This window comes from Hermetia illucens, chromosome 5 (genome assembly GCF_905115235.1).
Source record: "Hermetia illucens chromosome 5, iHerIll2.2.curated.20191125, whole genome shotgun sequence".
Classification (NCBI taxonomy): Eukaryota; Metazoa; Arthropoda; class Insecta; order Diptera; family Stratiomyidae; genus Hermetia; species Hermetia illucens.
In genome coordinates, this window is record NC_051853.1 from 75504730 (window position 1) to 75527893 (window position 23164).

The 23164-nt window shown below is 38.0% G+C and overlaps 1 protein-coding gene across 6 annotated transcripts in view; it reads right to left on the minus strand.

Moving 5' to 3' along the window:
- The window catches only part of LOC119658257 (broad-complex core protein isoforms 1/2/3/4/5), a 159848-nt gene extending 137173 nt beyond the window's left edge, over positions 1–22675 (minus strand). For 2 of the 6 annotated variants that reach the window (XM_038065546.1, XM_038065547.1), the window contains exon 1: positions 21806–22672. In XM_038065546.1, the coding sequence (XP_037921474.1) occupies positions 21806–21841 (36 nt within the window). In that variant the 5' untranslated portion in view covers positions 21842–22672. Of the gene's footprint in view, positions 1–21805 lie in introns of all 6 variants that reach the window. The other 4 variants (XM_038065542.1, XM_038065543.1, XM_038065549.1 and 1 more) reach the window with 3 other exon arrangements.
- Between the last annotated feature and the right edge of the window lie 489 nt (positions 22676–23164).

Consider the following 23164-nt stretch of genomic DNA (forward strand, 5'->3'; position numbering starts at 1 on the left):
AGCGTGTATATTCCGTCGTGAATTAACGCATTTAGCATCGAAGTTGGTTAACACTAGAAGGTTTGAAGTAGAAGATCGATGCTTCATGAAACCATGCTACTTATTCGATATGAGGTAACCGAAATGTGCAGTAAGCCAGTCGCTGATTCTGAAGAGGAGGGAAGAGAGATGGGGGATAGTTCACAACTAGAGGAGGGTCGATGATTTTGAGGATAGAAATCACAGGGGCCTCTTTTCAAAAGTCCGATATTGGTGTCAAGATTACCAACCGGGCACTCAACTAAGGAAGGGGTAAGAAGAGGAATAACGAGAGATTCGGAGCAGACTGCATCTAAAAGGGGTGCTGCAGTCGAAAAAGGAAACACGCAATAGAGAAGGTCGTAGGATTGTTGTGGGTCAGTTAGCAGTGGAGTTAGCAAATTGGGTGGGGAGAGTAAATCACCCCTTGCAGACAATCGCACGCTCTCATAAAATTCATAAAACTGGGAGCACAAGGTCGAGGCTACTTCCTTCGTCTATCATCAGTCTTATTTTGATTTTAATAATAATCATTGATGCGGCAATCCAATTCGATGTGGGCTTTGAAACGTGTTTGGTCACTTTATACAAAAGTGTAACAATATAGTTATTATCATAATTTGTCTCAGGTGTTTATTCTCAGTTGAGCCGACTCGTATCCAACATTCACTGATAGCCTGGCGCTCTCACCACTAAGCCATCCGGACTTTTACTTTGGTCAAACGAAAAATGTTTGCTTGTCGACCATACTAATTTTGCTACCACACTTAATGTAATATCGATAGAATATAAGGGAGCATGCAATTGCGTTTACTTTGTTGAGGTAATGACAAGCAATTAGTTACAGACAGGGAAAGGTGGAATTTTTCAGTCAAAGGTAGAGAGATACCAAGCAAGACGGCATACTGGGGACTACTCACCACGAATCATATGTCTAAAATTGGTGAAATCGCAGAAAGAAAGAAATTGCTACACATTTAGATTATACGTAGACGGTGCGATGGTGAAGATGGTTGCCCCTAGTTCGAATTCCGGTTCATCATAGGTGCTTGCGTTCGTCTCTGTGCTGGCCCTCTGCTGGAGGTTTAACACTTCCACAGCATCTGGTGTGATGATAATGAAAATGAAAAAGGACGGCGTGAAAGAAGTGCGCACGAAATATGCATATATCTTGTTCGATACTGTATCTTGTTTCCATACTTCATTATATGTTACTTTAGTTTGGGTAGAATTACGTTTGACGAGTAAATTAGAAAGGTCCTTATATCTTTTATATTCATTTAAAGTGTGAGTATTTCAAACTTCTGAGTTTCTAATTTTTAACAGGAAATGAAGGTTTTACCAACAGTATATTGTGTCTTTGCCAACTAAAGATCATCAACTAATTTGATTTGTCAAGTTATTGAAGAAGTCTGTATTAAAACCACAAGGGATGTATTTCGATTTTTCAAGGGATTTTCTATTTTTGGCTCATATGAAATATGCGTAGAACCGCTAGTTATGAATGAATTCTGATTTAGTGGAGTATACGAAAGCAAGAAGGAGTATTTTACTGCAAGCCATTACCGATAATTATAATTAACTACAGCCCAACTAACGGATGCTGGTGGTTGTTAAGAGAGGAGCTAAAGATCACGGAGCAGTACCTGAGGGTATTTCGAACGAGGGAGTTGAAGAATGTTAAGGTCAAATAGAACGAGTTAAAATCAGAGGAAGAGCGTAGTATACAGCCCGGACATTTTGAGAAGCAGTAAGTGTCAAAGTGGGGCTTAGTCCAAGCCGATGGATGCGTGACTGCTATTCTTCCCCAAACGCAGGACAACATATGAGATTTGTAGTGGAGCGCTAGCCTTTTTTGTTATTTTCGACGTTTTGTTTAGCGCTATCATCGCCAACTTGCCTGTGGTTCAATTCAGGTCGAAAACAAGAAATTCATCTTCTATAATGCATTCTAATAAAAGTGGGGTTTATAACAAACTTTCCAGTATCGTAGTCTGTCATGGTAATGGTACATATAGAAAGTATAATGTTTATCTTGATGCTCTATAAGGCTTTGTATTCTGTACTACTACTTGTGGACCTATAAAGAACCCGAACCACAAGTACCTCTACTTACATAATTCCCCTGCTGCATCTCTCGTTCGCCTTTGTGAATTTAGGACGTCTCAATAGGCATAACGTGTACGTATTCATCGTTGACGAGGATCCTTCCAAGGGGCAGTACTAGAGAGATTTTTAGTATTTATTAATGATTTTAATGAATACTATGTAATGGCTTCAGGAGAGTTGGTAGTCTTTGCACAAGCAGTTAGTTAAGGTCTAGTTAATGTTACTATCTTTGGGGATATTCGGTGAGTAAGGAAAATTGTAAATAACATATTTTGGTTACTTGTAAAAGATTTTCACTGATTTCCTTCTTTATTTTGTATGTTCATTACTGACTTCCTATTTTTATGTCATCAATTGATCACCTGCAGTTACAGTTTGTTTTGAAAAATGTTTCTTAGTTAAAAATTATATTTTATTTTGGGTAATTTCCCCGGAAAATATCAATTTAGACATGTAAATTTTTCAGAGTAACGATCTTATCGGTGAGTAAAAAGAGGTAAAGTTAGAAAGAGTTTTAGTAAAGTATTCAAAATAGGATTTTTTCAGTCCCAGTGTCCCAGTCTTGCCAAAATAAGCTTTGGGTGTTAGATATCCCCATAAAAAAATGATATTTCATGTATTTATGTGTTTTGTACTCCGGGACCTAGGCAAGCTAATGGCAGGGCACTGATATAGCTAACGATGACCATCGTGCATACGAAAATGAGGAATACAAAAGGATGGGTACCAATTTTGTCTAGTGAAAGCTAGTGATTCAGTCGGAAACTTCACGCCCAATGTGTTCTAGGATGCGTAAGGGAAGAAGAGAACAAAAGAATCATTTTTCACCAAAACAATATAAATGCACGTTGGCAATGAGGAGTGCGAGATCCAGGGTATAATTTACTCGGCCACCCTCTCTATTCTCCTGATTTGGAACCTTCAGACTTCGATCTCCCAAAATTGAAGCAAATTGTTTCTGGGAAGCGCTTCGTGTAAAGTTGAAAGAGCCGTAGGTGGATATTTCGGCAACGTTCTGTATTCTGACTTCCGGGAAAGAATACTATCGCGAAGGATTTCCCTTTGGATAATCAGACCCTTTTCTACACTTTGTTCCACTCCTCTTGGGCTATTAAGGGGTGTTATGGTCCAGGCGTCATATGATGATGAAGGAATACTCACTGGTTTATCACCGCTCAGCGTGGTTTTAACGGCCTTATTTGATTTGTCACTGCAAAACTTCTCACTATGCCTGGGATATGCACATATGCAATTTTGTCTCTCCCCATTTCGTCAGGTGTAAGGGTTTCAAAAAAGATCAACATCCGTAGCTAACGTTAGATATTCACCATTCTTCAGCAGGTGAGCCTCTTCCTCAGACTTGACCTCGGAGTCTGTGCTCCCATTGTGTGTGTGTGTGTGTTTGAGGTGGGGGAGAGGCAAAGCCTCTGAGCACTCAGACCTTAGTGGTCCATTGTACTCGATGCCCCCGTCTAACGGAATATCCCGGATTCATTTATGTATCGCAGGATTTCCGTCAGTGGATGTGATGCTATCCGCTGTAGTTGGCGCACATCAGCAGCAAAAATCTGATGTCTGATGCGTCCGCAAGCGGGGCACTCACATAGAAAATGTTCCGTAGATTCCGCTTCCTCATTACAGGATGGACACGTATCATCTTGGATAATTCCTATTCTGAACATATTGGGCATATTATTATGGCCAGTCAGAATGCCCACAATACTTCCGGAAGTCCTCCTGCTTTTCGACAGGATAAACTTTGCAGTATGTTTGTTTGGTTCTGACAGGAAGAGTTTGGTCTGTCTAGCAGCATTAAGGCTTCACCATCTGTCATTATGGGAAGCTTGTTCCCAGTTTTTGATAGTAGCATCAGCTAATGCTACCGACACCCCAATTGCTGGTTCCGGTCCGGGCATGGGGAAAGTGGAAGCCTCTTTTGCTAACGCATCCGAAATTTCATTTCCCTCCACAGTGACCAGGTACCCAGAGTAAATCCACTATATTGAATCTGGAAACAGAATTCAATCGGTTTTTACATTCCTGAACCATTTTTGAAGTGATCAAATTACTACTCAACATCCTGTGTTTCAATTAATTTCATGTATATTTGTGGGATCTTGTTAGCGATGACGATGTTAGGTGATGACGGTGAAGTTGAAGGTGCTATTGGCTTTATATATTATGATTTCCCTTGTTGCGAGTGATGCCTTTCTCTGAGAGGGGAGGCTTTGAGGAAGGTCTGGGTCTCATCATGTTGTATTTATGAAGGTTGCGGATTTGGTAAGATTTAGATACCTTCTGCGAAGGGCTACCATAAATGATTGAATTTTCAAAGTACTATTTATTCTAAGGGACGGTGTTGAATCAAATGGGGGTTATTTTCACTTCGGTATCTAAAGTTCTGTTCGGTGGGATCTACTGACAAATGGAAATGTGTCTTGTCACTTATCACTGCAGTGGTAGATTACATTCTCCAGGATGGTTAGCATAATGTTTCGGGAAGCTGTCTTCTAATTTTAAAATTTCTCTCTTCCGTACTGTTATCGTTTTGTACGCATTTGAGAAGTCCTATTACTTTTGCTTTAGATTAGAAAAAGATACAAAAATGACAAAATATCCAGGGCCTGGTGACCTACCAAATTACTAAATTTCCCTCATTTATTTTAATGACATGTAATACGAATAGTTACATAATACTATCCGCTCAGCAAATAAATCAGTGTTATCATAAATTATAGATGCATATGCACGCATACCTAATACCCTTTCACTGCATAGAAACATCGCGTACGATTGAAAAAAAGAAACTATTACTCCATGAACCGCTGCTCACTGCATGAAGACCTAGTGCGAGCATTCCGTATCCCTCACATCAGTGCTATGAACATAGACGTGAAGCAACTGTATTTATAGATAGTGCAACTGCAAGTGCAAGTGCATAATGCAAGTACGAGTATTGCAGAAAAAAATGGTATGAACTTGCAAGCAAGGAGAACCCGAACAAATTCTCGACTGCGAGGATGGAAAATTATGTCATAGGCGATGTCGGCGTTGTTGTCGGCACATAGTCCGTATCTATAGATGTAGGATCTAAACTGTGCAATGAATATCAGTACGTACTCTATCCACAGTAATAGCACGGCTACATCTCGTGTTGTGGCTGTTGTCTTTGACTTCTTTTTCATTCATCATGTAATGCCTTTTTCCAGCATTTTCCTTTTGCATTCCGTTATTGTAAAGTGGTTGTTGGTTGATTGTTGTTCGAGGCAATTTCATATGCCACATTACATCGAAGGTCACTTGCGTTACTTGTTACTTCTTGTTGTGTTCGAAACGGGTTCGCAGTGTCTCCTATTAGGTAATAATACTCGTATGACTTCTTCATGGGAATTTCATTCGCATGGTCTTTGTTGGATAATTGTGTAGTGGATGTGCGTTCATATGTAGTACATGGTATGGGCCTGGGTTTTACCTTTATTCTATTTCACCTCTTTAATTTCGTTTCGATATTCGATTCATCAAAGTGAATGTCAAGCCATTTTCATCAACGGCATTGAGTCTAGATTGAGCCGCTTGATATGAGGGACTGTGCAATTGAAGTTTCAACAAAAGACAAGAGATTTTCGCAAAAGAAAGACTTAAATGTTCATAGATGTGATATTATTAGATAAGTACGTTTGTCACCACTAACGGACTAATAAGTGTTTAGGTTACTCAAAGCGAGGTCAACTTATTGCGAATGAGCCGTGTTTAGATGACTTGAAAGCTACATTGTCACCAAAAGTATATCAAACCTCAAAAACCTGGGAACTAGTTCGTCGCATTGAGCGAGGGTATGTACATAATTTATGCAGTATGCGAATGCCCTTCGGTTCTCAGCTCCTCAAGAATACGGAGTGCTCGAATTGATTGATTCATCAAAAAGTGGAGGTCACCACTACGGCCCCTGTGCGAAAATGTGGAGTTCTATTCAATATTCATTGATTTCAAATTGGACGAAAACCAATTCAGCCGTTTTTCCAGAATAAACAAAGCCAAGCGTACATTCCTGTATATCTACTTTATATTGTCTAGACTAATAGCGATAAACGTTTTGATGAATTTCGTAATACATAGTATCGAATGCTATCCGGAGGAATAGATAAATAAACAAATTAAAAGTTTTTGTATATATCAGTGTTCGAATTATAAATGGGAGTTTTCTTCACTTTTGCAGGTTTGCAGAAGTTCTAGTCGCATCTAGGGTATTGGCAGTATCATTTTGGAATTACCAAATGATAGCCAGCGTCCAATTGCTCATTTGATGAATTGCATATTGTTTATTTTGTGGAATTATATCAATCGTTGTGTAATATGAATCTGGAATTCCTGATAAGGAGTTTTAAATCTATGTAGGTAATACCTTGGGACTGTTATTTGATCTTCATTTATTTGGCGGCGATATCATAAAATACTGAGTCTCTGGTTGCCCTAGTACTCATTACTATTTATAGAAATCTATTTATTTCATCTTCTTCTTTAATCACTTATGATTTCAATGGTAATATTTAGTGCTGATAATTTGCTCTGAAACTTTTCCTTCTTCATACTTTCAGTATTTGTACAGTGTTTTGGAGCTCATGAATATATGTTTCTACTTACTATGAAGACTTAGTTTTGATCTTGTTCGCTGTGCCAGTACAATTCAAGTTGTTGGGATATTCATACGAAGATAAATACAACACTTACCTGAAATAAGAAAAAAAGAAATAAGTCAGTATAGTCGCTAGTTTATTTTCTTGAAATATATAGATAGGTAAAATGCAGTTTTCTTATGATTAAAAGGTAGATAGAATGTAGCTTTTGTCAACGTTAATCCCTCTACGTCATTGGTAAAGTTTCACGAGCCTTTTTCTTCCGGTTCACCAGAACCTATAATACTAAATCGAAAATATCACGAGAAAAAATTGATAAAATGCACTAAACTAAAACTGGAAGACAGAAAATACCGGCACGACTGCGTACATAGAGTCGGAAGTCTCGTTAACCCTAAACGATCTACACAGGAGTGTGACTCCGGAAGTCGTCTGTTTTTTTAAAAGCCCAAAAAGAGGTGGAAGAAAGTTCCTTTCCAATTGGTTCCCCTCATTCCTAAAGGGTGTCAGCAACCCTGTTCATTAGAACTTATGTATATTGTACAATAAATAGGTAATACAGTTGGCGTCAGTCTTCTTTTTCTGCCATATACGTTGCCCTAGGCTGGATCATCTTTATAATGATAGCAGTATATACTTCATAATATATTAGTTCCTGTGGGGCTACATGTCCTGCAGGGAATAAATTCAACAGAGGCAAATACTTACTAAGAGGATTAGCAAGACGTGGGAGGAAGGCATCTGGAGTGTGCGTTCTGTTTTATAAGCGAGTTGATAAAATTATTGTTGAGGAAGGTAATTCGTCCGCACATGTAAAGAATGTACCTTATTCTAGGTAATTTTTTCAGACAATGAATCGTTTTGTTGCCGTTTGTTGTTGTTGTTGGGAGGTTTTAGGAACAAATTGATGTAGTGCACTCCAATGCAGGTGTTGACAACGTCCGCTTTCGTTGTTTTGTGTAAAATCTGGAAGTCCATCTTCACCAAGTTGAAGTTTTTTCGCGCCAATCTCCACTCTAGTTGCAATATGGGGAGCATCAGTCAGTCTGTTATCCTGTTATTCAAAAACTCCAAGCTTTTATCAACTTATGTTTGCGTCATGGCATCGGGACATTCGGCTTTGAGAAAATGTCAAACAAAGAACGCGGTCGATGTGTGGACCACATACCTGCGGGTTTATTGTGGTGTTTATCGGACGGCGGAAGCAGCAGTAGATAGGTCCTTTATTGGGAAAACAACTCTGTTGCGGAATATACCATGTAAGATTTTCCACCGTCCGAAGATAATCGACGATTGGATAGCATTCAAGCTTATCCGAAAGTCCTGAAGGGAAAGGAGCACTAAAGCGCATTGCTTGAAACGTTCAACATGGCCACATGAGTGTGGCTGAGTTACCATCCTCCGCAAAAGAAGCTTATACTAACTACATTTACAAGTTCATCTTCCCTTTTCGATGTAACTCAAGGAAAATGTACTGAAGAAATCAATGTGAACGCGGACGAAATGGCCCGCTGTTACAAAATTTTAAAAAGTGAGAATCATGCCCAAAATGGTGAATGTCACTAAATGGCAAAACGTTGATGAATCAACACTTTTATTTTCTTAAAGAGCTTCAGAAAAAGGATTAAGCATGTAAGTATCAGAATCTCATACCGAGTGATAATCTCCTTGATTACTTGGTTTAATGGAATTCACCTCCATATTTAGACGGGTAAACAATAAGAGATCACCCGGTGTAGATGGTATTCCCAACTTAGTTCTCAAACATTTACCGGACATTGGCTTTCAGAATTATTGTAGCCTGTTCAATAATTTACTGGACAATTCCTTCTTTCCAAGAAAATGGGAGAAAGCCCGACTGTTCCCGATCATGAAGAGAGGGAAGGAATCATCCAGTCCTAAGAGCTACTGCCCATTCAATTTGCTGCCTAACATCAGTAAGCTGTTTGAGGTTTCGGTATTGAAAGTTTTGAACGGCATATCAAGAAGAAGGAATTATTGTCGGATGCACAATTCAAGCTCCTAAAGAACGAGTTTCCCAGCCACCCCGTAGCGATAGTGTCTAGTATGCTGTATGGCAAGTGCTTTGCCATTACGGACGGAAGTCTCACTGCTAGTAGAGAATTTCATGTTCTGAATGGATTATAGCAAGGAAGAGTGACTGTGCTTACACTTTTCGCAATATCTGCCGGCGAATTACTCTACTTGTTCGCGTTTAATAAATCTTCTTTGGTTAGACTTGTGCTCATCTACCGGTGTCCTTATTGGTTTGATTTGAGTGCAGTGTCAAATATAAGTCCTTTTATTGGCAGATGATCAAATGGATGGATTGCGGAAGGCGAGCTCTTGTAGTGCAAAAACGCTTGTCATCTGCCTTTAAAATATTCAGAGATCAGCTTCCTTAGATGGCTCGGGAGAGTGTAACAAGTGTTCCAAGGTTCAAAGCGGGAACGACTAGATAGGATGGGATGATCGCAGAGTTCTGCTTTGTATTTTGTATCTTCTTTAAAAACAGCTTAGGAGATAAAAGATTTCTCCATTATTGTTTGATGAGAGGTCTGCTTGATAGAGCTTCCTATCAGGTAGATGCATGCTAACAACTCGAGAAAATATAAATATGAAAGGTTATGTCAGTAAATGGCAGTAGCTCCATTTTAAAAATGTTTGTACATTGTAAGGGTGCTTTCATTACCTTAGCTGGTTTGCTGCGATTACAAAACTTTTGAAATTAAATTGATGAGAAATGGCATTGTAAGGATAAGCGTTTTGTCATTCTAGAGAAAATCGATTGTGATGCGTTGCGCTTTCTAGTATAGTACCTCCTACTTATTTCTTATCAGGGCAATTACAGATACTGTGGCATAGAGAGTTAATGAATAGTATTTTTGAACCAAAGCTAGACTCATTCGTAGAAGCTACGCAACCGAAAAATTTGAAAAAAATTGATTGAAAACTGCATTTAGGTTTCAAAATAACTTCCACACCGATAATCCGAAAGTTAATAATAGTATTTTACTACTTTTTTGGAGATTGAGTGGAAATCCCACTTGAGTTTATTTTACACCATAAAATTGAAATATTATCGGTAATGCTGTCAGGTACAATCGTGAAAAGTTTGGTGAAAATCCTACTATTATCAATAAAGTTATAATACTTTAAAGTTGTCTCGTTCGAGGGAAATTACTACAAACTACTAAATAAAATGTCATTATCACATTGAAGTGAATAGTCAGAAATGCTCAATGCATATACGCTACGAGCCATGCACAAATGGAGCCATCGTGGGCCAGTGCATTGTTATATGAAAACTCTACATCCACCTGAAGGGCCGACTTTTCTTTTGAATGTTGTGTTTTATGGTGAATTATTTGTTTTCCTTGATATTTTTAATTCATTTGATTTATGCGATGCTTCGTTTTTCTTTTAAGTATCTTTTATATTTAGGATTTTTTATACTCTTCACTATCTTCTTTTGCTTACTCGCGTTGTTTTTTAGTCTCCATAATGCAGTATGACGCATCTCGGAGGTATGGCTCCAGCAAGATTCCTATATTCACCTTTCAACTTTTAAGTGAAGAAAAGTAGTTCAATCCGGAGACGTAGCATATATAACAACAATTTCATAGCTTAAAATGTAACACCTTACTAATATCACTGGAGTACCATTGGCGTATTGACCTTTGACAACTGCGACGGCAGAATATTTCACTGTCGACTGTGGAAAATTATAAATCGCGCTTTTATGCCACTGCTTTGTAGAAGTAATGTAATTGCATAGTGCAACGTTATCTAGCTAACAAATGGGAAACATAAAATTGTTTGGTCAAGCCCGTAAAGCCGAAGTTTACTTTGAAGCCTGGGAAAACGCGATTGAACTAGGGAATTCGTAGCGGATGCTGACGCCCTCAAACTTCAGAAGTGATAAAGCACGGCCGTGAGCTATTACTTTAGCTAGGATCTTATGTCCTTATTGCATTTGAGTCACTCTTTGCCCTGCTTGATAAAAGAAGACGGAAGGGCCAATTTTTGGTTGACTTGATCAAAGTTAGCAAGAAATATTACAAATGTAAATGTTTTCCGTTAATGACTCGCAGGAACATGATTGACTTAGCAAGAAATATTACAAATGTAAATGTTTTCCGTTTATGACTCGCAGGAACATGATTGACTCTATCCGATCCAAAAATAGTTGCACTTTTCGCAATCCACATAAATAAATCCGACTCTAGTGTTACAATTGGTCGATAATCTCATCATATGCACTAGGTACATAGAGCGTGATGAAGCCAGTTTATCCCACATTTAAGCGAGCTCCAACTGTAGGCTAACTTTGAAGGTCAGAAAACAGTTCTCCAAAAGAAAGAGAATCTACTGCAAAAGTGGAGTTAAACATCAGAAAAGTTTATCACCTCATTAAAGGCAGTGTTAAACTTACATATTGGCTGTTTAGCATGAAGAAAACTGAAAACGTACTCTCCGATCACCACCTTGCTGTGATGTTTGTTTTCAAGAAGGAGAGATCGCTCTCCTGGGCTGGTTATTGGGGAGGATATCTAAGAAAATATTAGGGTAAATAACCTAATCAAAAATGCTTAGTAGCGGCAAATCAATCGGGCCACAATGAAAGTGCAAGAGATAGTTTTGAAAAGGACGCTCACCATGGACAAAATGAAGAATATACTGATTGCCTTGCAGAGATAAATGAACTATTTTTCTTTGGAATTGAGGCAGCACTGAGTCCATTATCCACTTGATGGTGGACCGGACCAATTGGAGGAGAAATTTTTTCCCATTTTTCTGGTTCATGCGGCCTTTCTTTTTTGATGAACACACGCTATTGAACATTTTATAAAATTGATTACGGCATGGACAATCAAAGTCACTAACAACAAGGTGAACTTTGTCAAAGTCAAAATCAGCAGACAGAACATGCCACAAGTGAGTAAAGTCAGATATTTAGGTAAGCTCTATGCTAAGCTCAACTGGAAAAGATACATTTAAAAGCAAGTCTGGAAACCAGAAGCTAGATACGGCGTCTTTGCGATTATTTTCAGATTTTTTGTGTTGGATAGGTTACACTTTATGGTACCTTCGGTTCGTGTTCCCCCACCTTCCAGCTTATATTTAGATTAGTTCTGAGAAGTGGAGTCACTCTTATTATTCTGATAAAAAATGTACCCCTTTCACTCCCCCTTCTCGTAAACTTTTTGTAAAATCACTCATCGCATGTAAAGGGACTCACAGGCTAGATTTTCACACCAACATTTTGTTTAATCGTTTCAGAGTAAATAGGATGTGTCAGACAGGCAGACAGATAGACGGATTCATAGACATTGAATCGATTTAATAAGGTTTTGTTTTACACAAAACCCTAAAAAGAAGGAATAGTTAAGCGCCAGATACAAATAGAACTACTGGTTGTTTGGATGGAATTTATACCAGAAGACAACAAATTATTGATTTGCAAAGGTACGTCCAGTCTGCGAGAAGATTGAAAAGAGTTAAGCCGAACAATTTGATCCCTAAGGACTAAAGTTAATGATGAAGAGTCAATTTCAGAGCAAAACCAAGATGCTGGGGTTAACCGCAGGATCGTTCCCCTATAAATCCTGAGACTGAGCGCAAAAGGAGCTTAAGTGAGATGGTTTAAGTGGGTAAAAATCCGAAATTGAAAGAGTACGTTAATCTTGGGGTTGGTCCTTTGAGAGATAAAAAAGTAAGTGGCGACTTTTGCAATTCTCTATTGCACGTTGAAAATGGTGCCTTGTCGCCCTTAACTGCAACCAGCAGAATTACTTATCTACGGATTTTGAGAACCAAAGAATTAATGCTCTCTGGGACCTAGTGCAATGAATCTTAGTTAATCGTTTAAGTTAAAAGGACACCAGCAAATAAAGATTGCTAACTATGACCGAGCAATATTCCACGTTGAAAAGTATTGGAAAGCAGCCATGCAGGTTACCTGTTTCTTAGGTGCAGCTGCACAAGTAACTCTCCACAAGCGCCGGAATACCGCTATGTTTACCACACCTGGAAGGTGAACAAAGTTCCTGGCAATTTTAATTTTTAGTATTGTTGCTAAGAAGACAAAGACTTGGGAAGCAAGTTTCAGTGGATTACTAAAAGCCTCGATTAGTTCAGTCTATGGAGCTTAAGGTTCATTTATAACTCTGTTACGTACGCAATAACTGTGACCCCACGTTGGGCGCCAACTCTGTTATGTACGCAGCAAATCCATCTATGTAACTGGATGTTGAGGATAAAAGACCACCAGAAGTTGACAGACCAGGTGCCTGAATTTATATTTGCGAATAAGACATTTCCATTCTTTTGGAGAAGATATAATGCAAAGAGTTCTTGTTTTGATAGTGATTTCCAGACCGGATGTTTATTAAAGATAATTTTTACCCAGTGGACCATAGATTTCAAGGACCAATATATTTGAAAGTACTTTATTTCGAAAGTGCATGTGGAGAACGCTTATTTATTTCCTGTACTTCCTAAGCGCTATAGTCCATAAAAATGGTTTTAAGGATGTAAAGTATCTACGCAATAAACACGTACCCTGCCGACCTTCCATAGTTCGATCTCTTTACTTGACTATGATGATGATAATGTTTTAGATAATAAACAGTTGTTGGACAGCATTCTATTCAAGTTGTTAAACTCACGAAAATTAGCAAAAATATTTATCTAGTGATGTAAAAGAAATATATGGAAGTTTAGCTAAAAATGGAACTAGACCATATTTGGAAATTTACAAATCTTTTTGCATAAGTTGCTTTTGTCGTAAATAAAATGATACTACGTGTTTGTCTGATAAAGGAAGGCCGTCTACTATATTTCTAATAAACTCCCGAAAAGTACAGTATCTTTGCTTATTTTTTAGCGGTAGATAAAAATACTACGAATTCTCGCCGTATCTGCATGAAGTCAAAAGGGGAATGAATTAAAAGACAAATGCATTTTTCAATGCGAGCGCCTCATTTATCGCATGATTTAACACCTCCTTCGTCTCTTATTGATTTAAGCCGACCCGCCAGCATTGTTTATTCATAGTGAATATCTTAGATAGTCTTCAAGTAAAAAAGCTTTGAAAGTTACATACTTGCTTTCTTCAAAACAAAAAGCAAAAGACAAATTTGATATTTATTTTCTACAATTTTTCTCTATCTATTGCCTCTTGTTAACTGAATGAGTGCCACACATTGACGAGAGATGAAATGAAATAGAATAAAAAATAACTAAAAATATCTTAAAACAACTCCGTAGACGAGATAACAAAACCAATCAAAAGGCATCATCAGCCTAGTTTATGCACTTTGCGGTGGTGATGATGATGATGAATGTGGTGCATTAATATTTGTATGAATTTGAGTTGTAATGAGGCGTTAGTAAGACTGTGGTTGATTGAATTGAAAATAATAACGAGGTCACAGTCTTTGTTGTTTACGTCCAGTGAGGGATAGAAATTTGGGACATTAGATTAGATTGAGACCAAAGAAATTACGATGCAGGCAGGCAGTCATTTATAGAGCCACAAAAAGAATGATTCAAGTGGAGGAACATGAATGAAGAATGAGGGTCGCATTTAAACGGAGTGAATCACAGTCCAATCTAACGAAATATTATATATTTCCATAGCTTCCATTTTTTTTCAAATCGTCAAAACGAAATAGGTATTAATATGTTTGTTTTTTGATTCGTAGTCAGGATGTATGGAGCTTATCGTAGGGTATTGGAATGCATATCTCATTTGAACCTCAAATCCGTTGTCTGGCGATATAGCGATAACAGTAGCAATGAACTCTTTCGGTGATTAATAAAAATGCCCTACGTCGTTTTATCTGTCAATAAACAGTGAGAAAATCCATATCTTATGAATATTAAAAAAGTTACTGTAGGTCGAAATTTTTGCGATTGTCCGCTAATATGTCTGTTCTAAATATTACAGAATGTTAGTATTGGATTGGAGTACACGAAAGGGAATTTGCTTCAGCAAAGATAATGCCTAAAAAGGCGATCAAGATACATTTGCAGGATGTTCATTTAGTGGGTACTGGGAGTTCACGGCATTATGCAGAGCTTCTGTTTGGAAGGCAGTAACGGTCAAAAGAGTGACTTATTGAATAGGGAAGAAGAGAGTCTTGGACTAGTATACAGACACTGTACTTTACGGAATGAATGAACTAGAAAATTAAAAATCAGCGACCCAGCGGCATATAGTTAGCTATTGTGGGCGGGATTTATCTATTTAGAGAAAGTGCCATATCCGAGGTCTCAGGCTATGTAATGATCTATTCCTCAAACCAATGCTTAACCTGGTCCTTCAGGTTTGGTGTTAACCGACATACCAAAAACTAAACGCCATAAAAGAACAGCTTTTCAGATACATGATGCTAACCTCGGCGGCTGAATCCGGATTAGAATAGAATTTGTGTTAGGTAGGTGGAAAAATAAATTAAATATTGTCACTCAGAAAACGTAGCTCCTTGCTAGTGAAATTATAGATATTAAATCGTATACAGACTCAAATAGTAGAAAAATGTCAGAAAACCGAGAGTTTGGAGTTGTAGTTGGTAAAAAGGAGACCTTAAGTTACAGCCTCCAGACCCATCAACGATCCATTATGGGCACATTATATTTTCCAAGGTCTAGCTAATCAATGCCCATGCTCCAACGGTTGACAAAAGCGCAAAAATTAAGTTGGTAATGAGGTGACACATCGGGGGATAACGGATGGTTACACAGAAGGACTTCGGAATCACGGTATGGGCAGAAGAGAAAATAGTTTGATAAGACTCTAGGGAACGTTGACAAAAACTTTGTGACAGATCACATCAGACGAGCATTCAAAGTAGAAAAAACATTTAAAGATAGTTTTTAAGTCCCTGTTGAGGCATGATCGGCGTCTTTCTCGAATATGCGAATATTCCATTTCTGCAGTTGATCCTCCGTCCATAGAAGAGGTGGTTATTGCTGGTTCGGTTCGGCTCATCAAATCATTTATCACACAAAGTGATGGGTTGGCCCTCATGCTTTTCAATTTAGCTCTGAAGAATGTTCCCTATTAACACTAGAGGGACACTATTAGATGGCATACGCTTATGATGAGCAGTTTAAGATGAATAGCCCAACATGTACAACAACGAGATATATGAAATCAATGGTGAGCCAGAAGTCTGGAGAAGGATCTACAGTCAGAAATTGAGGGATGCGATCACTAGACAAATTTAGTTGAAGCAAATGTTTAAGGAAGCCAAGCTCTGAAGCGGACTGTACCGTTGTGAAAGCATTGATGGTGGCGCAAAAACGATTTTCGGATATATATCAATAATGTCGATAGAAAAGAAGCTAGAATAGTGCGAGGGAGCCAGAAGGTATAATATATTCAATACAAAAATACACTCATCTAAACTGGAGGCCTCTATGTGAAGTAGACTTTAATTTAGTTCTGCGGGAATAGGAGCAAGGCAAGGGTGAGACTTGTCTTACTCAGCCTTAGACTTCCTAGATTATTATAGTGTATACTATATGTTGATGAGTGCAGTTATATTTTCCCCGCTAATTGCTGTAAAGCCATGTCATGAATGTAAGTCATACGCTCTTTAATTTAGAGTTATGATAGCCATAGAACGAATAAATTTACATTTATAACAAGTCTAGAACCTTAGCTTTGCCTTTCCACTTTTTCGTAACCGAAATTCGGTATATCAGAGGTAAAGCATACCAAATATTACGCACATAATTAGCATATACCCTTCTGGGACGCAGGGGGATAATGGGTGTAACTTACTCTATTTCGAGTTTTTCAGGAAAGCGACATTTCCAAGAGCTATCGATCTGCTTCTTCACCATTTCGTTGCCAGCCTTTGTATTTGGACAAGTGCTTGGTTTTTGCAAGTCAGCCTGTTAACTAAATTTGGCCGCTTTTCTAGTCTAGGTAATTCTTTTTTCGTTTGAGTTACTGCAAATCTTATTGATAGTCGGTACTAGTTATATGCCACTGACAACTATCATATCTTTGCAATTGACTATTTACCGTTATATTAAATACTTCTTACGTTTGGATGGCGTGCCTGATAGATAAACACATAACGGAGATGACGAAAAGTACGATAAAGTGACAGTTTATAAATAAGCGAAGTTTGAGAATACCAAGGTGATGTTGGAGACAGATGATTTAAAATAGATATTCTCAGTAAAACAGATGCCAGAATTCAGCGCTTAGGTTTTTGCAGATTTCAAACTATAGAATAGTTCGTTACAAACTATTCATTGATTTTGAAATATCATCAAAGCTGATCAAGAGGATGAAATCAACGGTGTCGAGTAAGAGTCACAAATCAGACTTCACTATGTCGCGGCATTGATGGGGGTGGGCCTGCTGGGGCCTGGGGCAACTCACGTTGATTGTAATATGGATGTCGAATCAGCCAGGCGCTTGGTATCCACATCCTGCAAGCCTTCTTTTTCCATGAATTCAGGTTTTCGGTAGACTTTGTTGGCTGTGTCTTTCTTAACTAGGAATAAAAGGAAAGTTTACTTAAGAAGCGATAGTGCATTTCTTAGTCCCCTCTTGTCTCATGAAGGCAGATTGAATTTTATGAACCACTTGAAGCTCGAAGTATGTTATATCTAATGCGAATATTAAATCGCGAATGAATATTTAGTTGGGTTTACTGTATCCAATTACGATGGCATCTACGCAATGAGTTAAAAGCTAGGTAAGGCGGCTGCGAAAAAGGTCCATTTGCAATAGTAGCAGAACAGATGAGGAAGAAAAGATGTTCAGTGTGAGCGGTTTCAACAAGATTCATGTATATAAAATTATAGGTAAGGTTTGCAAAATATTTAGTTAAAAAAAATAGAGCCGTCTTAACTGCTCTATTTATTAGGCATTCAAAATTTCAAATATTAATTTAACAAGGTCTAAAACCTGAAGGCTCATAGATGGTTCAATGTTGGTTACCTTGGTAGCATACATTCTGCACAACAATAAAAAAAACCCAGGACCAGGTCGATTCCATTAGCACACTTACTGTGTGAACAGGAGGAATACTAAAACGAACCATTGAATATAAAAAATCTAATCCGTGTTCCGATGGCGCCCAAAGCTAGAAATATGTGGGGCGCTTGAAAACAGTCAAATCTGGCTCTAAACTTTGTCTTTTAACCATCAAATGGAAAAAAATTACCCCTTTAAATTTCGTTCAGGATCCTTGTAGATTTGTATTCATCTTTAGAGCGCTAGGTTTAAAAATGTTTGGGCTTGTCGCCGTTTATAAATCAAGTATCGTTTTTCGCAAGTTCAAAATCGCCTTGTCCAATAGGGTTCCTGGTGGAATATTATAAAAAATTGACTGAAAACCAGCCTTATTGGCTCTATCGTCTTATCATAGGATTTGCACTTATTCGAAATCTTTATCCGATTGAGTGGTGTAAACAAACTCCTGATACTTAAAATTCGCCGGACTAACGGCGAATTCCATAGACCGGTTCTATAGCGTTGCTTATATGTCTTCCTAAGAAGGTATCATGGACTAGTATTGGAAAAATGATCTGTCAATCATAATGAAGGAGCATTAAATATGAGCGAACAGAATTGCAAGCGACAGTTTGCTAAATTTGGACTAGTGAGAATGCATTCGAGGACTATTATCATTATATTCGGAAAATGGAAACTCGTCTAGAATAAACACCAGGTAAATTGGAGTTGGAGGAAATCATTCGAAATTGAGGAGGACACGAAACGCAAACTGAGTATATATTGAAAAACGCGGAGGCCATGGAAGAGATAGGTTTATTAATTATCCCTTTTTAATTAAAACATTAAAATATTTTACCCAATTTATATTAAGGAGTGGGAGGAGGTGATACTCGTATAATTATAATCATCCAAAAAAGTTCATACATGTTGAAACAACCAGATGAAAGTGGCAGTAGATAGGTCATACAATAATACTTGGCGATAATTCCTTTCCTGTTGTGTAATCTACTATATCCTTAGAAGGTAGACGGCTGAGTTGTTTTTGAAACAAGTTATGCAGAACAGTAAAGCAACGGTGCGTTCTAGAGGTAGCTCAAGTTAAGTCTCAGTCTTGAACGAAATGCGACGTCTTCGGCATAGAAGTAGACCAAATCGATTTAAGCCATTATTTACTGTAAGGCCAAAAAACGAATGGTTAACGTCATTGTTGTTGAACTATCAGAGAGGTTTAATGTACACGCACCACCATAGAAATGTGTTGGTTCTTTAACAAAGTGATAAACGCCGTAGAACCATTTGTAAGAAGAACAAAACAATTCCAGCACTCTCTTAAGGTCTTATTGAGTGTTTGGTGTGATATTCGAGGGATTATTTATTGGGTTTGTTACCAGGGAACCAAATCCAAACAGTGCAAATATACTATGCCCAACGGGAACGTCCCAAGGCGGCGCTGGGGAAATACGTCTATCGCCGGTGAATAGAGGTAACGTCATATTCCACTATTTCAACGCTACGCCTTACACTGCTAAACTCACTCAGGGAAAAATTTTGGAGATAGTCATCAGCCGATTCAACCCTCGTATTGTCCTGATCTTCCTCCATCGGATTTTTGATTGCTTCATTTTTTTGGATAATCACTTGGAAGGAAATGAATCAATAATGAAATGAAATGAATAATCAGCGAAGATGCTCTAAAAGTCACCTGAATTTTACAAAAACGATAGATAGAGCAAGAAATTTGCATTACTCAGGCTTTCATTAATACCTGTCTCGGGAGTCCAAACGGCGTGCTCCTGCTCAACACAATCTCGTACGAAGAACTACATTGGCGTTCGGGCCTGGGGTACTGGGAATTAGTTAAACAGAAGTTGGAAATGGCAGTGGATTGGTTACATTTTGAGAAAAGACCCAACTCTATTGCTGGATATGCCATTAAATGGAATCCGCTATCTTCAATAAACACGTGGCATAGAACATCACTAGAGAAGGACTGTATACATCTTGAGAAGACTTAAAAAAAGTTAAAGCACATTTGAGCGAACCGGCAACGATGACACGTAGGCGTGGCGCTATATCCCATTTAGTGGATCATGGTAGCCGTATAGGGTTATAAGAAAAGAAACACACAATTGAAAAAGAGTTAACCATTGGCAGCATTGACTAGCTAGCATCTCCGATAGCTTCTTTGCGTTTTATAACAATTTAATGCTAATCGATCGACGGGTTTAAATCCTAAAATTGCATCACGCCTCAACTGGCTAAACAGAACCAGGCAGACATGCTAATGATACAGAAATTAGTCTATGTGCAGCAAAGTAAATTTGGCTCTTCGATGGTAAAACCGGTTCTTCATAATAAGATGTAAATTGCATGACTACGGTAGAATAATCAAGGACAGAATATTTTGATAATCTGTATCTAGTCATATTTGCTAGCCACCTCAAACTCGAAGGAATAGTGTGATTTTTGGCATCGACTCTGATTATAAGTTAAGTGAATTCGAGTAGGGCAATCATTATATAATATATTTTTCTGTTGTTACGGTAGTTTCCAGATTTTTTAAAAAGGACCTATGAACTGAGCGGGCTTTTCACACGTTAGAGGAAACAAATGGCTTCCAGGAAAGGAAGATCGGAATCATCTACCAAACAAGGACAAACATCCACAAATATCCGCTTATTGAAGCCATCGTCTGCTAACTTCCTTGCCGAGGGATGTTGAAGAAACTGAGGCAACAAAATGAGCAGAAGCATAGGGAAACTGACTTGGATGATAGCTTAGTTAATATACCATGCATAAAAAATAAGAATTTCGCTAAACTCTAAGGTGAAGGAATCTCTTTAATGCTGCATTCTTTTGCTGGGTCGTAACATACTGCATTGCCCTTGGGCACTGTCAGTTGCAAAAACGACCGGTGAGCATGTAAATCGTATCTGAAATTATCTATATTAATTATTGGATTTTTCTTATACTTCGCAATCTAGTTTCTTCCCACTGATATAGAAGTTACTTTTATCAATTGAAATCTGGTCAGGCGACTAAAATAAGTTTCATGATTTCCATGAAAGGATACGTTTCATTACTTGTTGGTCTCTTTAATTGGCTGAGCATGAACTTAGCGGCAAGATCTGATATAGGGATTAACTGTTGAGCCTGGATGTAAAAAAATTACTATTTGGTTGACAAAAAGGTTTTTCAGGAGAGAAGAAGCGACATTACCTACTGAAGAAGGAATGCGACTTACATAATCCTTACAAGTGAGGATGGTGGAACCCAAACAGCCTCTGGGGCAATATCTATAGTAGAAAAAGAAGATGTGGCAGACCCTGCCTCAGATGGAGCGATGGCTTAGGCTAGGACGTCAGACTGTTAGGGATATCGAATTGGAGGACCTCGTGCAAAACCGGGATGATCTGAGTTCCTAATTAAGGCAGGCCTATACCAGACACCGGATTTTGCGCCATTGATGATAATGAACATTATTACTACAGAGTTTGGAAATAGTAAGACGTTATCTATCTATATCTGCCCTAAAAATTAAATTAATTGGATCTGACTAGAGTCTTCTTGCTTTCTACCGCTCCAAGAATAGTTAAACTTTGCAAAAAACATCTTTTTGATTGTCGTGCTATTCCTTGTACTTCTGACCACGATTTGACTGTCGGCATCAGACATATATATGTAATAAGAAGCAGATTTTTACAGAATATATCTACGATATTAAATTTAATTGAAGATTCATTTTTAATTGAAGATTCATTTTCCAGCGCCCAATGCGGGATTTTCGGAAATTTTCTACAGATTTGAAAATGTGGAGTACTTTCACGAACGATATTTGGTGTAAAACTTTCCTGTAACACTTTCACGGTAAATCTCACAGAGTTTAAGTACGGCCGACGGTACTTGGAGTACAGATTGTTGAACGGAGCTAATATCATAAAGATTTCCTAAGCAGTTTTATGAAAAACTTCCACTACATATTTATCCGGTGATTATTTTGTATTGTGATATTGAAATTTTGGAAAATATGGAAGCAATAAAAATATTTACTAACTGCATAATCCTCGTCCATATCACTTTCTGTGAACATTTAGATGATCCTTTGTTTGAAATTATACACTTAATCAATATCTCATCCAATTCATCACGGGTAGAATCAATGCACGTGTTTTTTTATAATCACGAATAGTATCTTTTATTTTTCTCAGATTAAAATTCAGATAACACTTTTAGTACAGTATCACTTTTTTCTGTAACAACTAAACTAGTTTGTTTATTGCATATTTGTTACTAGCCCGGCTGAATAAGTTTCCCTAGTGTTGATTTCTTATTCTAAATTGCATTCGATTGCACATCCGTTTACACATCAAATCTACGTTTTGAACAACTAACTTCTCTTCAAGGAATATCAAATTCGTTGAAACTACTAAACTTTTAGATTGTCAGTCGATTTGATTAGATCCGAGGATGTTTTCTGTGAGGTTTTTTTTTCTTCTAGGTTTTCCGCTGTACCATCCGAGTGACTAGACTCCAGCTAAAACGTTCGAGTTGCATCTAAGAATGCAATTTCGGCGAATTTGAAATTTGATTTTTTTATGTCTATACTCTATCCCGATCGAATTGGAAATCTCGACTGAATTGAAAATTGCATGTAACAAGAACTGTATTTTTTACACTATTAAAAAGCACATATCAAACTTCTTATATATATATATGAAGGCGGATATATACAAATTGCAGTGGCGGCGGCGGCGATCAACAATATTCAACGGTTGCAACTGCACGATTGCAACGATTTTGGCTTCTTAATACATTCAAATAACCGCCGGAATGATAGATCTCTAAAACTGTATAAAAGTAAAGTAAAAAAATTATGAAGTTCCAAGTCAACAGAATATAATCAAATTTTCGTATTCACATTTCCAACAAAGTACGTTTGGCGCTCATATAGATGGACTGCAGCCGCTGCTGCAATGGTATGGGAGGGGGCGCGATCTCCTATATAATTTTTTTTTCGTACGAGTAACACAAATATAAAAATGGGTCTTTTTCATACACATTTATTGCAAAAACGTCGTATTGTCAAGCGATATGCAACGTATTGTAATTTTGTGTTGTTCCTTTCGCACCCGATACAAGCGATGGAGAGTGTATATAGTACATGCCCCAAAAGCGCATATTGGACAGTGAGGCACATTCGTGTGAAACCATTTGAAAATGGGCCCTTTTCAGCCCACAGGGCTCGTGGTTTTCTGGCACCCTTCAGCATTTCATAAATTCAAAGACCCAGTCCACTATAAGGCCGAAAATCTAATTTCAGATGTCATTCTAAAACGATTATCACTATCACCCAGAAAAACCTTTGAAAATAATTATAAGAAATGCATGGAGAAATTCCACCCTGCATTCAATC